This window comes from Jaculus jaculus, chromosome 11, assembly GCF_020740685.1.
Source record: "Jaculus jaculus isolate mJacJac1 chromosome 11, mJacJac1.mat.Y.cur, whole genome shotgun sequence".
Lineage (NCBI taxonomy): Eukaryota > Metazoa > Chordata > Mammalia > Rodentia > Dipodidae > Jaculus > Jaculus jaculus.
In genome coordinates, this window is record NC_059112.1 from 7,208,978 (window position 1) to 7,222,651 (window position 13,674).

At 36.4% G+C, this 13,674-nt stretch overlaps 1 protein-coding gene across 5 annotated transcripts in view; it reads left to right on the forward strand.

The window, feature by feature from the left end:
* Epha5 (EPH receptor A5) overlaps positions 1–13,674 on the forward strand; it is a 294,668-nt gene that overhangs the window by 246,370 nt on the left and 34,624 nt on the right. For all 5 annotated transcript variants that reach the window (XM_004665376.2, XM_004665374.2, XM_045161229.1 and 2 more), the window contains 3 exons: positions 3,743–3,810; positions 5,037–5,162; positions 5,976–6,161. In XM_004665376.2, the coding sequence (XP_004665433.1) occupies positions 3,743–3,810; positions 5,037–5,162; positions 5,976–6,161 (380 nt within the window). The remainder of the gene's footprint in view (positions 1–3,742; positions 3,811–5,036; positions 5,163–5,975; positions 6,162–13,674) is intronic.

The window sequence follows — 13,674 nt, forward strand, 5'->3', positions numbered from 1 at the left end:
AACTCAAATTTGTTAACAAATCTTACATTTCATCTGAGTACTAAATCATGTAATGGAACCTCCATACATACAGATACTATTACTGTTTATTATTTAATCCAATGTACAAATTTCAAATGTCTGAATTTAGATGTGATGGATAGAGCCTAGTTTTTAATATTAATTATATATATATTATACATATAAATATTAAAAACTAAATATATATATATATATATATATATATATATATATATATATATGGAGAGAGAGAGAGAGAGAGAGAGAGAGAGAGAGCGAGAGAGGGAGAGGAGTTTAGTGTAGGTATGAGAGGTAGCTAAATTTATAAAGTAGCATTTCACTAGATTTTTTTTTCAAAATCATTAATTCATGACCATGTGTCATATTTATATATGATTTCCCATGACTATCTATATTGTACAAATAATAAAACTATACTATTTTCTTTAAAAAGACAGGTACACATGACTAGAAGTTTCCTACATTTATAAATACTACATTTACCTTTTATACAATTTCAAAATCCACTGAAATTGTTAGATGTAGCAAAATGGAAAACTTTTCTCCACTCAGGAAAAAATAAATGTTTTGGAAAATTAGGAGACATAGTTTAAATGCAGAAAGAAATTCATTGGCTGATTGGTAAAAACTTATGCTTCTAGTACAGGAGCTGAGGAAGGTATGGGGTGACTGAGTTCTTTCGCACTGCTTGCTAGTTAGCGGAGCCACAGCTCAAGCACCAATCTCTGTGAGCTGCACGTTCACTTACTGCGTCTCGGTGAGGCGTGCTTTAATGCTGCTTCAGGGAGTTCCAGACCTTAATTTTATATGATAATGTGACATGTAGCTGTGTGTGTTACAGAGCTCCAGAGATGCTCATAATCAAAAATAACTCCTATGTGTCACCGCCCCACCCCGAGTCTTACCCCAGGTAATAAAATGTTCAGTGTTCCTCAACAAGGTATTCCCAAATCATTTTCCAGAACAGACCCAAAGTTTCGTTTCCATTTTAAAATAAAGGGTTAGTGCGTAATTTAAATAGCTATAAGACTGCTTCATAGCAAAGGCTTATTGAAATGGAGAATATAATTTTGAAACTTTCTGAATTTATTGCTTTAGAAGTGAGAAAGTTGAAAGTGGAATAGATGCTTGGTTGCTGATGAAAACTGTAAGAGCAAATGTGTCTTTTAGATTTCTTCAGAATTCCTATAGTAAAGTGATTTGCCAGTGTGATTTAATAACATGTATCTCAAGTTCACAAATTGTATTGAGAACACTGTTCGAAATAAACATAGCTACTCTCTCTGGAGGTGCACATTAAAAATGACAGAATAATGAGATACCTAACACAATTATGCCATAATAGCTTAAGTCAGCTTGAATAGACAAAATTTAATTTTGATTCAATTTCATGTATTTTTTTTTTTTTTACTTTCTCTGTGGTGAGGTAATTAAGAGCTCTTCTTGAGTGACAAATATATCCAAGTGTTAGGAGTAAAATTTCAAAATTCAAGACATTCCTAGCGTGCATTTTCTTCAGACAAAAACGTTGCATTAAATATACTATTTCAAGTTTACTGGGAAATATATTAAAATAGTTTGCTAACTAGCAGGCAGGTCCTTAACACAATTAAAATAATTGTATCTTGTTTGGAAAAAGTATCCTAAGAATGAGTTGTGTTGATTATTTTCTTAATTCTCATTTGGGTATACCTCGGAAACACTATAAAATAAAATGTGTTCTCATATCTAAATGCAGTAATACTATTAAATATCTCAAAATATAACTAAGAGTGTTCTGTTTATAAAGATCACACCTTAGCTTCACACAAATTGATAATGGGAAATCTCATGCTGCCTTTCTGGCTACAATTTTCATATTCTGTAACAAATAGAAAATTGATGTTTAATGAATTCAGTTTTGTGGTGGAATCTTATGAATAGTAAGATCACTTCCTTCAAGTATAACTGAAAATCATTTTTTTTTTCATTTTTGCCAGTCTATTTATTGTTATATGGTTAACCATGGACCACTTCAACTCAGCAATCACCAGCCAAGTTGTTTTCCAAATAGCTGTCATTGTGAAGATGCTTAAAGTATCATTCAGTCATCCATGTGTTCACTCATCAATGTTACAAGTGTTCACTGACAACTCTAAATCATGTGGCAGGTCACTGCTGGTGTTAATACATGAACGCAAGTTGCTGCCACTTAAGCAGCTGACCTGAAGTAAGAGCGCTCAAAGAAACCTTCTCAAATGAGTGTATCGTAAGACAGGATGGTGATCAAACCATGAGGGAGGCAGAGAGAGAGGAAAGTTTCCCAGAGTCGGAGTACTGAGAAAATACAAAAGCAACCTTGAAGAGGACCTTGATAATTGGGCATTTCTAAGTTGGCCATCCTTGATAAGGGGTCCAGCGTGTAAGATGCAGGGAGTCATGAAGTATCTTAGAGACTGTAGAGAACACATATGCCAGCAGAGTATGAACAGGAGGAGATGGTACATGGTAGGCATACCAGAGATATAAATAAGCATCTTTACCTTTTTCTCTTATTGAAAGTGTGATGGTCCAGTGCCAACTCAACAGAAGCCTATTACATCATGATTTGCCGATTACGTACCTAGCATGCTCTGGGCCATCAATCTGAAGTCAGGGAGAGGAAAATAACCAGGCATAAATGAAGAAGCGGTAGGTAGGGCTGATGAAAAGAAGGGTCTTAAGACACTTACACTGTATAATGCACAATTTTGGTGGCAGACTTTGTGTGAAGGATACAAGTATGATGGGGGACCTAAAGGGACGAGGTCAAGGTGGTCATGATAACTGCATGTAAAAGCAAGGAGAGCCGGGTGGAAAAAGTAAAGAGAAAAACACTGATTTTCATGTACATTGAATCTCAATTAAAAGAGAACACCCTTATAAAATAAATATATAATGATATGACATTTAAACAAAGGAAGGTTAGAGGGCTTCAGGTGTTAAATGAATGGGGGAAGTAGACAGATTGAGAAGAGTTAACCAGAGACACTGTCAAAAGAGTTTGGGACATGTGCAGACACAGATGCACAAAGGAGCATGAGATATCAGAAAAATAGAACTTTAGCCCTTTAAGTACAAAGGAAAAGTACAATAAATTCACCAGATTAGATGTTGAATGTTTCAAGGGGAAAAAATTGTCAGAAATGAGAACAGTTTCAAGAACATGCAAATTTTGATATAGCTGAGAAAAAACAAACAAACAAACAAACAAAAAAAAAAAAAACTGGAGAGACCAACACTTGGGGAATGGTGCTGAGAGATTAGTGACAGAATTGTAGTGAATATCATAGGGACCTGAAACTTTATAAGAGGAGAAAGCAGACTCTAATGCAAGAAAGGAGGTGGGAAACCAGGAAAAAAATAAATGGAAAATAGTACTTAAGGTAGGCGACACTGGATCAGAGACCCATTTTGGGTAATTCATCCTGAAAGTGTCATCTGAGATGGAAATGAAGGAAAGGAGAACAGATGATAACGGCGTGTCATACAAATTGGGAGGGATATTCAAAAACAGGCTTGGATGGCTTGAATTCCGGGCCAGATGAGTAGCCGAGAGCGAGGGACGCACGCGTGGAGACCCGGGAGGCTTAGCGGGGCTCCCGCCGCCGGCAGTGGGAGCTGTCAGGGGGGGGACCCCCTGGCTTGGTGGGATGGACTCTCCGCTGCTCCGTGCAGCTAACTGCGGCTTCCCTTCTGACAGGCGCTGTGGCTACAGCAAAGCGAAGCAGGACCCAGAAGAGGAAAAGATGCAGTTTCATAGCGGGCACAGTAAGCACATCGTCCAAAATCAAAACAGAAGCTTTTCTTGCTATTTTTACTATATTTACTACTATTTTTCTTACTATTCTCATCTCTGTTGGGGGTAGAGAATTTATAGTAACTGTGACCAAAACTGCTGTGCTTTTTTTTTTTTTTTTTTTCAATTAAGAATTTCCTTCATGGGCTTGGACATCGGTGACTTCCTGTAAAGGAAAGCTATACAATTTTGTTCAATTCTGTGATAATTATTTTCACTATAATAATTAAGATAAAAACTTTTGCCTACTAGACATGCTACCATTTTTCCATTTTTTTTTTTTAAATCAAGTCCCTAGGTTAATTCTGCCCTCCTGAAACAGTGAGTAAATCTATCATTAAATATCACCATCAGGTTAAATAAATAAAATTCATCAGCTTACTCCTTTCCTCATACTGCTTTGGGAATTTCCTAGAAGAGACCTTCTGGCAGCTGCCTTAGCTCATATGACTTAAGAAAGAGTACATTTTAAAGAAATGTGCACAAATCCAGCCTTTATGATAAAACTTACAACACATGGCTTACGCATTTTAGTATGTTCACTTTTCCTTAAATGTTACAAAGTGTGATTCAATTTGCAAAACAAGTTGTATATGTTACTCTGGCATGACTATCATGTGCTGAAAGGCTTGGAGACCATCTCACATCTCTTAGTACTATCTTCAAACTTTGCTATGGGCATTACAATCATAGTCTTTGAAGATGGTGAAATGAATCTCAGGGACTATAAACATCTTATGGTAACAGAGACCTGGTGAAAAATAGAATTCCCATTTTTCTTTATTTTTCTTCCAGCCTTACTTACATAACACCAGTAAAAATGTTACTTTAATCAAACATAATGTTATATTATGAAATCTGAAAATAACAGGACAGGAAAACAAATAGGAAAATAAACTACCACTGCCAAGTTTTATGAAAAAAATGTTCTGTTTGTCTCAGCATCCCACTGTCTCAATATTATCATTGAAAGATATATCGTCATATGCACATTTTTTGTCTCTGGGAAGCATCAACACTTGTAAAAATCATTAAAGTGATATAGCTGCGTGCAAATTCCCATAATTCAAGAGGCTGTCCAGCCTTACAGCTCTTACTTCTATGAGTCAGACACTTAAGTTATTTTAGCATGCTCATAAAGTTAATAATTTTGCTCAATCCACATTGCCTTTATCTCAATGTGCATTTATTGTTACAGTAAAGCTTCCAGGAGTGCGAACCTACATTGATCCACACACCTATGAGGATCCCAACCAAGCTGTCCATGAATTTGCCAAGGAGATTGAAGCTTCAAGCATCACGATAGAGAGAGTCATTGGAGCAGGTGTGGCGTCGTGATTAACTCTCATTTTCACTACTGTTTGTTTCATAGAATGTAGTATACCAATGCCATGCTGTAACAGAAAATATTTTCAATATTTTGGCATTAGCTCTTTTTCCCAGTTCATATGTAATTGCTGATACTTTAATGCAATAATCTCTGTAGCTCATGCCTCAATTAGCAAATGTTTGCTTTATCAAATGAAAACAGCAAAATGTACTTACAAATAGTCAATGTTTTTTTTTTTTCTAGTGTTTTATAAGTTCATAGTTAATCTACCATACTGGAAAGTATTTAGATTATTTAATTCATTTCTCGGTACTTAAAGAAATTTATCTCTGCTTTGTTTCTTTTTCTTTCCTCATAAATAGAAATAGTGATTCTAGATTGGGGAAGTAGTTTATTTTTTGTTTATTTTATAATCATCTATAGATAACAATTTCATGTACCATTTACTTTCACTGCTACTGAGAATGAAATTTGGCCTAACCTTTAAAATGTTTTATTTTTATAATTTTGTTACATTCTTAATACTTTGAGATTTTAGTATATTATATATATATATGTGAGAATTATATTATTTTATTAAATTATATTTAATATAATATAATAGGTATAATAATTATAATATATAATTTTAAAATAAATATAAGTCATTTAATTGTTATCATATATTATATATATGTATGTATATATATATATATATATATATATATATATATATATATATACACACACACACATATATGAAATACATACATATATATATATGGTATTCCAAATGAGCTTATGCAGTTTTCTACCTTGATCTGCTAGGTGAATTTGGGGAAGTCTGTAGTGGGCGTCTGAAACAACCAGGGAAGCGAGAATTGCCTGTGGCCATCAAAACCCTTAAAGTGGGCTACAGTGAAAAGCAGCGCAGGGACTTCCTGGGGGAGGCAAGCATCATGGGGCAGTTCGACCACCCGAACATCATCCACCTCGAAGGAGTCGTGACCAAAAGTAAGTCCGGTAATGAATTGTCATGTCAGGTACACATATGTGCATGTTCAAGTTATTTTACATTTAAGTAAAGAAAAAAAAAAGTAGACAGCAATTGTTGATTTTCCCTATCACAATATTATCCTCTATTTTAGATTTTTATGAAAGTTGATCTTCGTTGAACCCAAATTTTCCTATTTTAAATAACATATTAAACCATTGACTCCAAATTCAGTGTCAGAAAAAAAAAATGTGTCCACATGAAAGAAGGAAAGCTACTGTCACAAAATTTTCTGTTCCATTTTTTTTTTTCCAGGTGTTGGGGAATGAACACAGGGCCATATGCATCAAGCTAAGGAAATATTTTGCCAGACCCCGACAGTCTTTTAATCTTTTTATAGTAATGAAAATTTCACATTAAACTTTTATTTAGGCATTTTTGTTCAATGTTTAACCAGATTTCTATAACCATGTTGTTGACTTGACACCTTTTAAGCAGTGTTTTTGACAAAATATTTGTTTTATTTTATTCGTTTTTATTTATTTAGTTGAGAGTGACAGAGAGAGAAAGAGGCAGATGGAGAGAGAGAAAGAGAGAGAGAGAGAGAAAATGGGCACACCTGGGCCTCCAGCCTCTGCAGACAAACTGCAGATGTGTGTGCCCCCTTGTGCATCTGGCTATCGTGGGTCCTGGGCAATCCAGCCTTGAACCGGGGTCCTTAGGCTTCACAGGCAAGAGATTAACTACTAAGCCACTTCTCCATCCCTATTCTTTTTTTTTTTTAATAGTTCTACTGTTACCAAAATTCTTAGAAATCAACAGAAGTCCCATGGGACATAATTTATAATCTAGCTTCTATTCAGAAATATATAGAATTTCAGACACATTTTAAATTTGCTTTACTGTCTTAGGAATGTGTTTGTATAACATATGTCTCAATAAAGGTTATGAGATCTGTTTTTAGTCACCCAGTAAATAAATGTGGCCCTTACCAAAGGAAAATTATTTCTTTAAGTCAGCTCTTTCTTTACCAACCTGGGTGCTAATGTGTTGGTACCTCTAATTCTTTCTAAGCTATACTATTTCATAAAAATGTGCAAAAAGAGGCAGAGGCATTCTTTAAGCACTTACTCAATTTCCAGTTTCTATTATTTAATTTAAATTACATTTGTACAATATGTGTAAGTAATACATATATGTGTACATATATATATACATATACACATAGATGTATATGTATATGTGTATTTACAAAATACTGTTTTTAACTTACTACATGATTGAAATAAATTTTCATATTTATTTGTACATTTGTTTTTTATATAGGTTAAATTAGCATAATTTTTTTCAGAAAATACTTTTCTATTATTTAATGATTAACAATTCATATTCAATTCAAAACAAGTAATGCCTAAAAGAGCGTGAAGTCTTCAAACTGAGCATGATATTTTATGCCTTTAATCCCAATGCTTGGGAGGGTCAGGCAGGAGAATTGCCACACCATCAAGCCTAGCAATGACTACATAGTGAGTTCTAGTCAAAGATGGATTACAGACTGAGATGCTCTCTCAATCAAGTAAAAGGTAGCATAAGACTAATATATCCTAGGAATCTTGCTTAAAAAGCCACCAGATATTTATTTCTTGTTCAGCAATAAAATAATCTACTCTAAAGCATAGTTCACAGGATGAGAAACAACAGCAAATGTCTTATTAATCTCATGTCATCTCCTCCTATGCATGACATATCAGTCAAGAGCAAAAAGGATGGAATCAGTGATGTACTTTGAATTTTAGTCCTGCCATTTGCAAGTATGTGGTTTGTTACCATGTTAACATTAAGAACCTTCACTTGATCATCAAGAATATGGAGTGAGGCTGGTTCGTAACCTTACCATTACACGTGTTACTGTAGATGTAGTGCACATCCATCGGGGGCCACAGCGAGTCCTCAGTCAGCTCACAGAGTGCTCATCTATTTATCACCTCTGCTGTGCCCTGGACTCTGTAACAATCTTTTCTTCTGCTTGTTTGTATGTATATGTGCTTGATCTGTGTGTATACATGTTGGTGTGTATGTAGGCACACATGTACGGCTACATGCATGTTCATGTATACACAGGTGTGTGCAGGCCAAAGGACAACCTAGGATGCCATCTCCAGTTGCACCCATCACACCCTGGAGCTCACTGTGTCCTCCAGGGTGGTTGCCCAGAGAGCTTCCATTCTCTACCTTCCCAGAGCTATCACTGGAGGCCCTGGCCGCCACTCCAGAGATTGTGTGGGCATGCGTGATCAAATTCGGGTTCTCATGTTTATGAAGGAAGCATTTTACCTAAAATTCTCCCTCCCCAGCATCACCATTTGATTCTCAGTACTACATAATGTACTTATAATTTCCCCTGTCTGCTTGGCCTCTTTTTCCGTAACATGCGCACAGATATTAACTGTTTTTGCAAACTTCTATGCAGATTCCATTAACTCCAAGAGATATCACTCATCACTTGCCTTGATTCATTGCTTGGCCTTTCCAGTGCTGTTTATAAGATGTTAATTCTATAATGTTATCTTTTGGGGCAAAAATATTTTTATTTCTGGGACTTTCTCTTTTCTTTTTTGCAAGTATATTTCAACTACTTAGATAAAGTATGCCCAATCCCTGAAGAGAATAAGATTAAGTTCCTAAATCTTCAAACAAAGCCATTTTATGTAAGTCTATGACAATTCACAGGCACTTGGTTGAATTACTTTAGCCTCATTGTCACACATGAAATAAAAAGTAACACCTACCATAAAGGATGAAGGATGGTCATAGAGATTAAATTTAGATGTTTAGATGTGTTTAAGCTTTGGTCACAAGTGTGTGGATCCAAATTATTATCTCTCTCTCCTCTCTTTCTCTCTCTCTCTCCTCTCTCTCTCTCTCTCTCTCTCTCCTCTCTCTCTCTCTCTCTCTCTCTCTCTCTCGCCATATATATATATATATATATATATATATATATATATATATATATATGTAATATATATTACAGAGTAATAGACAATGGCTCCATATATTGTAGAAAAAATATATATACATACACACATATAGATGGATAGATATAGACATAAGTACGATGATATCAAGGTGTAGTTGATTTATTACAGATATTATTTTTTGCTACTGTTCACTTAGAAACTAAGCTAGAATAACTTTGCATATTATAAAGAAATTGCATAAATCTCTTATTACCAATTAATGTCACTATCAACAAACAATCATACCAGGGTTGTGTGAGCCCTATCTGGTAATATTTTTGGAAAGTTATAATATACATTCTCCTAGTCAAATATTCTACCTGTTGATTCTGGCCATAGCAATACTACACAGCTAAAGAAGGCAAAATCTCAAAGATCAAAATGTATTTTCAGTTTTTACTTTGTGATCTATATGGATTGAAGATATATATCCCCTTTTAAAATGCAGGCCTTGATATTCAACTTAGGAAGTCTTCAACTTGTTTTTAATTTACCATGTTGTAAGTCACTTTATTTGTGTCCTTAATTTCATGCTCTCTGATCTGATGCTAATTTATTCAGCAATTATTCTCAACCTGCAGCACACAGATAATGAGACATAAGTGCAAGTACATCTTGCGATGTTTCTGATGGACGTGGAGGTGGGAGTTGGAAGGAGCACTCTGAGGACGGTGTGCGGTGTCATTGAGAAGTTTCCCTCTCCTTGTGCTATAATGTGACAGAGGATTGGGACCCCAGTCAGACTCCTTTTGTGATTTGTTATGAACTAAGATTATAGGTACATACATATACACTGTGGCAGTTAGCCTCAGCTGCTAAGATGAACTTCCAAACCGGACACAGTTATGGGAGGAAGGGAATTTATTTGAACGTTACAGATCCAAGGGAAGACATTTATAATTATCATTCATTTATTTAAAAAAAAAACTTTGTTTACATTTATTTATTTATTTATTTAAGAGTGACGGGGAGAGAGAGAGAATGAGCATGCCAGGGCCTCCAGCCACTGCAGATGAACTGGAGGCATATGCTCCTCCTTGTGCATCTGGCTAACATGGGTCCTGGGGAATTGAGCCTCAAACCGGGGTCCTTAGGCTTCACAGGGAAGTGCTTAACCACTAAGGAACCTCTCCAGCCCATCATTCGTTTATTTTACTTTATTTATTTTCTTTCTTTTAAGACCATTTTCTCTTCAGACTACTTCTTAGTAATCTTTCTATTCCATCTATCTTTGAGGTACTTCTCCCAGCTTGGCAATGTCATGCCTTAGTCTGTTTCACCGCCTTAGACAGATTATATTAAGACATTTATTTTCTGGTGTTTCATTGCCAACATTCAAACTCCTTAACCAAAATGCATAGTTAACCTTATGCAATTTGTCCATAGTTTTTGAATACGTATAAGCTCTGTCAAAGTTATTGGTTTGCCCCTTTGTGTTACTTTACTGAAATCTGGAGTGTCCCCCTCAAATTTTTATTTGACCTTCAAATTTAATTCAAGTGTGATCTTCCTCATGGGACAGGCCTCATTTATCTTCATTTTCCCTTCAGTCATGAGTGCCTGCATGGCAAAGGTTGGTACTCCGTAATGTGGGAGTACAGGTGAGAGGAGGAATTCTGCTGTAGAAGTTGGGCTTCACAGCTGAAGCGACAGACGGCATGAAGGGCTTCATCTTGCTCAGCTGTATCCTGCTGCCCGGAGGACCCCGTGGGCCGCCGCACCCTTACGGCATGAAGGACACCTCGGGTGGAGGCTGTGCCGTCAGTGGCGGCGGCAGGGGCTCCCCCTGTGTGTGGCTGCACTGCACATTGCCTCATGCTCACATTTAAACACACTTTAACAGCCTTATGCCTGAAGCTACTTTAAACTGACACAGGTTGATAACCCCTTGTGTCCCTCACAAGGTTAAGCATTAAGTAATTTGAAAATGAGATATGATTGACAATATATGATCCAATGAAAAAGTGCCACCTGTTCATGAATAAACATTACTCTTACCACAGAGGCGATAACAGTTATTGTATGATGGAGACAAATACGAGTGACTATGGCCCAGAAACAGACTCAGAATACTCCATATCCACACAGTAAGAATTCCATGATTGGGCTGGAGACATGGCTTAGCGGTTAAGCGCTTGCCTGTGAAGCCTCAGGACCCCGGTTCGAGGCTCGGTTCCCCAGGACCCACGTTAGCCAGATGCACAAGGGGGCGCACGCGTCTGGAGTTCCTTTGCAGTGGCTGGAGGCCCTGGAGAGCCATTCTCTCTCTCTCTCCCTCTGCTTCTTTCTCTCTCTGTCTGTCATTCTTGCTCTCAAAAATAAATTAATTAAAAGAAAAAAAAGGAAAAAATCCTTAAAATAGTTGAACCACATTTCAAATACATTGGTGGAAACAACGATACCACACCGCAGCACAGGGGTGATTTCTTGCATTCTGATGATACAACTAGCTATTGGGTTGATGAAAACTGTTGCCCTTTGCAATACTTTCCCCCTAACTTTACCTACTAGTCATAGTAATGTTTACACACCTACAGAGTTGGGCACTGTGGGGGCTAACATCATCCCAAGGTAAAGTACTTCCCATCTTGTAACATCTCACCTCTCCATAATCAAGCTCTTCATTAATCAACAAGTCAGCCTTATAGAGTGATGAACCCTAGTTTGACTTTTATTCTGGAAACTTCAGTTCATGCGGCTATCTAATATTATAAAAGTAGTTAGTGTGATGTGGTTCTTGCTGTCATTTATATTTTTTTATTCTATAAAACATTATGGTCTTTAGCTAGGCAGGGTGACACATTTTATCCCAGCTACTTGGGATGCTGAGGCAGGGGAGCCACAATTTCAAAGCCTACAATGGATACAGAGTGAGTTCTCAACAAGCCTGCATAACTTAATGAGACTCTGCTTCAAAAATTAAAAAAAAAAATTAATTAAATTAAAATTAGGGGGTGAAAAGCCCAGAGTTTAATCCCCAGTAACTAGGGGGGAAAATTGATAGAAAGGAAATTCTCTGAGACACTTTCCACAGAATCTTGCATACATCCGTTACTATTCTACAAATCAGTGACATTATTTAAAGAATTTACTAATCCTGGTGCTCTTGATGTACTATATCCTTCAGCTTTTACAATGATAGGTCTTTCACACTACTCTTTGCTCTCAGCTTTCTCATGATAAAATTAATAGTAATGGGGCTAAATTCCATACTTAGTATAAAACAGTCAGGTGTTTATACCATATATATATACATTTGGTTTTTCAAGTTAGTGTCTCACTCTAGTCCAGTCTGACCTGGAATTCACTATGTAGTCTCAGGGTGGCCTCAAACTCACAGCGATCCTCCTACCTTTGCCTCCTGAGTTCTGGGATTAAAGGCGTGTGCCACCCGGTTTGATACCATATTTTAAAATGGTTTTCGATGACTTGAAAACCCAAGTTTTTAAGTAGTATCTTATCAAAATCATTATTCATCACTATGAAAATGATAGAGAAGACCTGTGCACTTTTCTCAAAATTATCAATTTGCTACTGAATGTATATCTAGGCTTGTTACTGCTTGATGATATATCAGACTTTCTATAGACTAAATTCATTGTTTATGGAGCATATATTCAGGGCAATGAAACAGAAACAGAATGAATAAATAAACTTGAAATATATGTGAAGGACCAAATCAAGGTGGGAAAGAGGTTAGGGACTGCTCCTGTTGAGAATAAATGGTGGGTGTGGGGAAAGTGAGTCTGTGGATAAAGAGGGCTGTGTGAAAGGAGCTAAAAGTCTAATTAAATTGTCATCAATCATCAAATACATAGCAAGAAACCCAGTTTCCACCATGGAATAACTTGGAATTGTCTACTGAGAGCAAAGCTTAAATATGTAGAATGGGGACAGAGTTTACAGAAACTGTGTTCTCTGCAAATACTATTTGAGTGTGAGATTTGAAGACCTATGCATGAATATTTATGGGAAACTGGCTTATCCAATCGCAGTCATAATTCAACAATTGGACTAGGAATAGGTGGCAAAAGCTAGGACTTCTACTGCGAAGCACTGAAGAGCCACCAAACTTACTCACTCATATATCTTTTTTTTTTGGGGGGGGGGTAAAACCAAGGCAGGCACTTATGTAACCTTTAACAAGTAGTGATGATTGGATTCTGTAGATGTATTGAAGAAAATCACATTAAAGCTCTTTGTGTGTTGGATGTCAGATGCAGAGGATTCTGTCATGATTAGATTTTTTTTTTTTGCTGAGCACCACAGAAAAAAAGAGTTGTAATTTAAGAGGAAAGGTTTATGAAGAACAATATTGGTAATCAACTGTTCATTTTTATGGGCATGTGAAATCTGAGGAGCCTATTAGTATCCACTTAGCGATATTGTGTAGAAAGTTGGGTTTCCCTTTAGATGTGAGAATATAAATTAAGTGTTTGATGTCTGAGGATGGTTGACTTTTACATTGCACAGAAAGAAATCAGATTCTATGAACCAGACATACATCATGATGAAA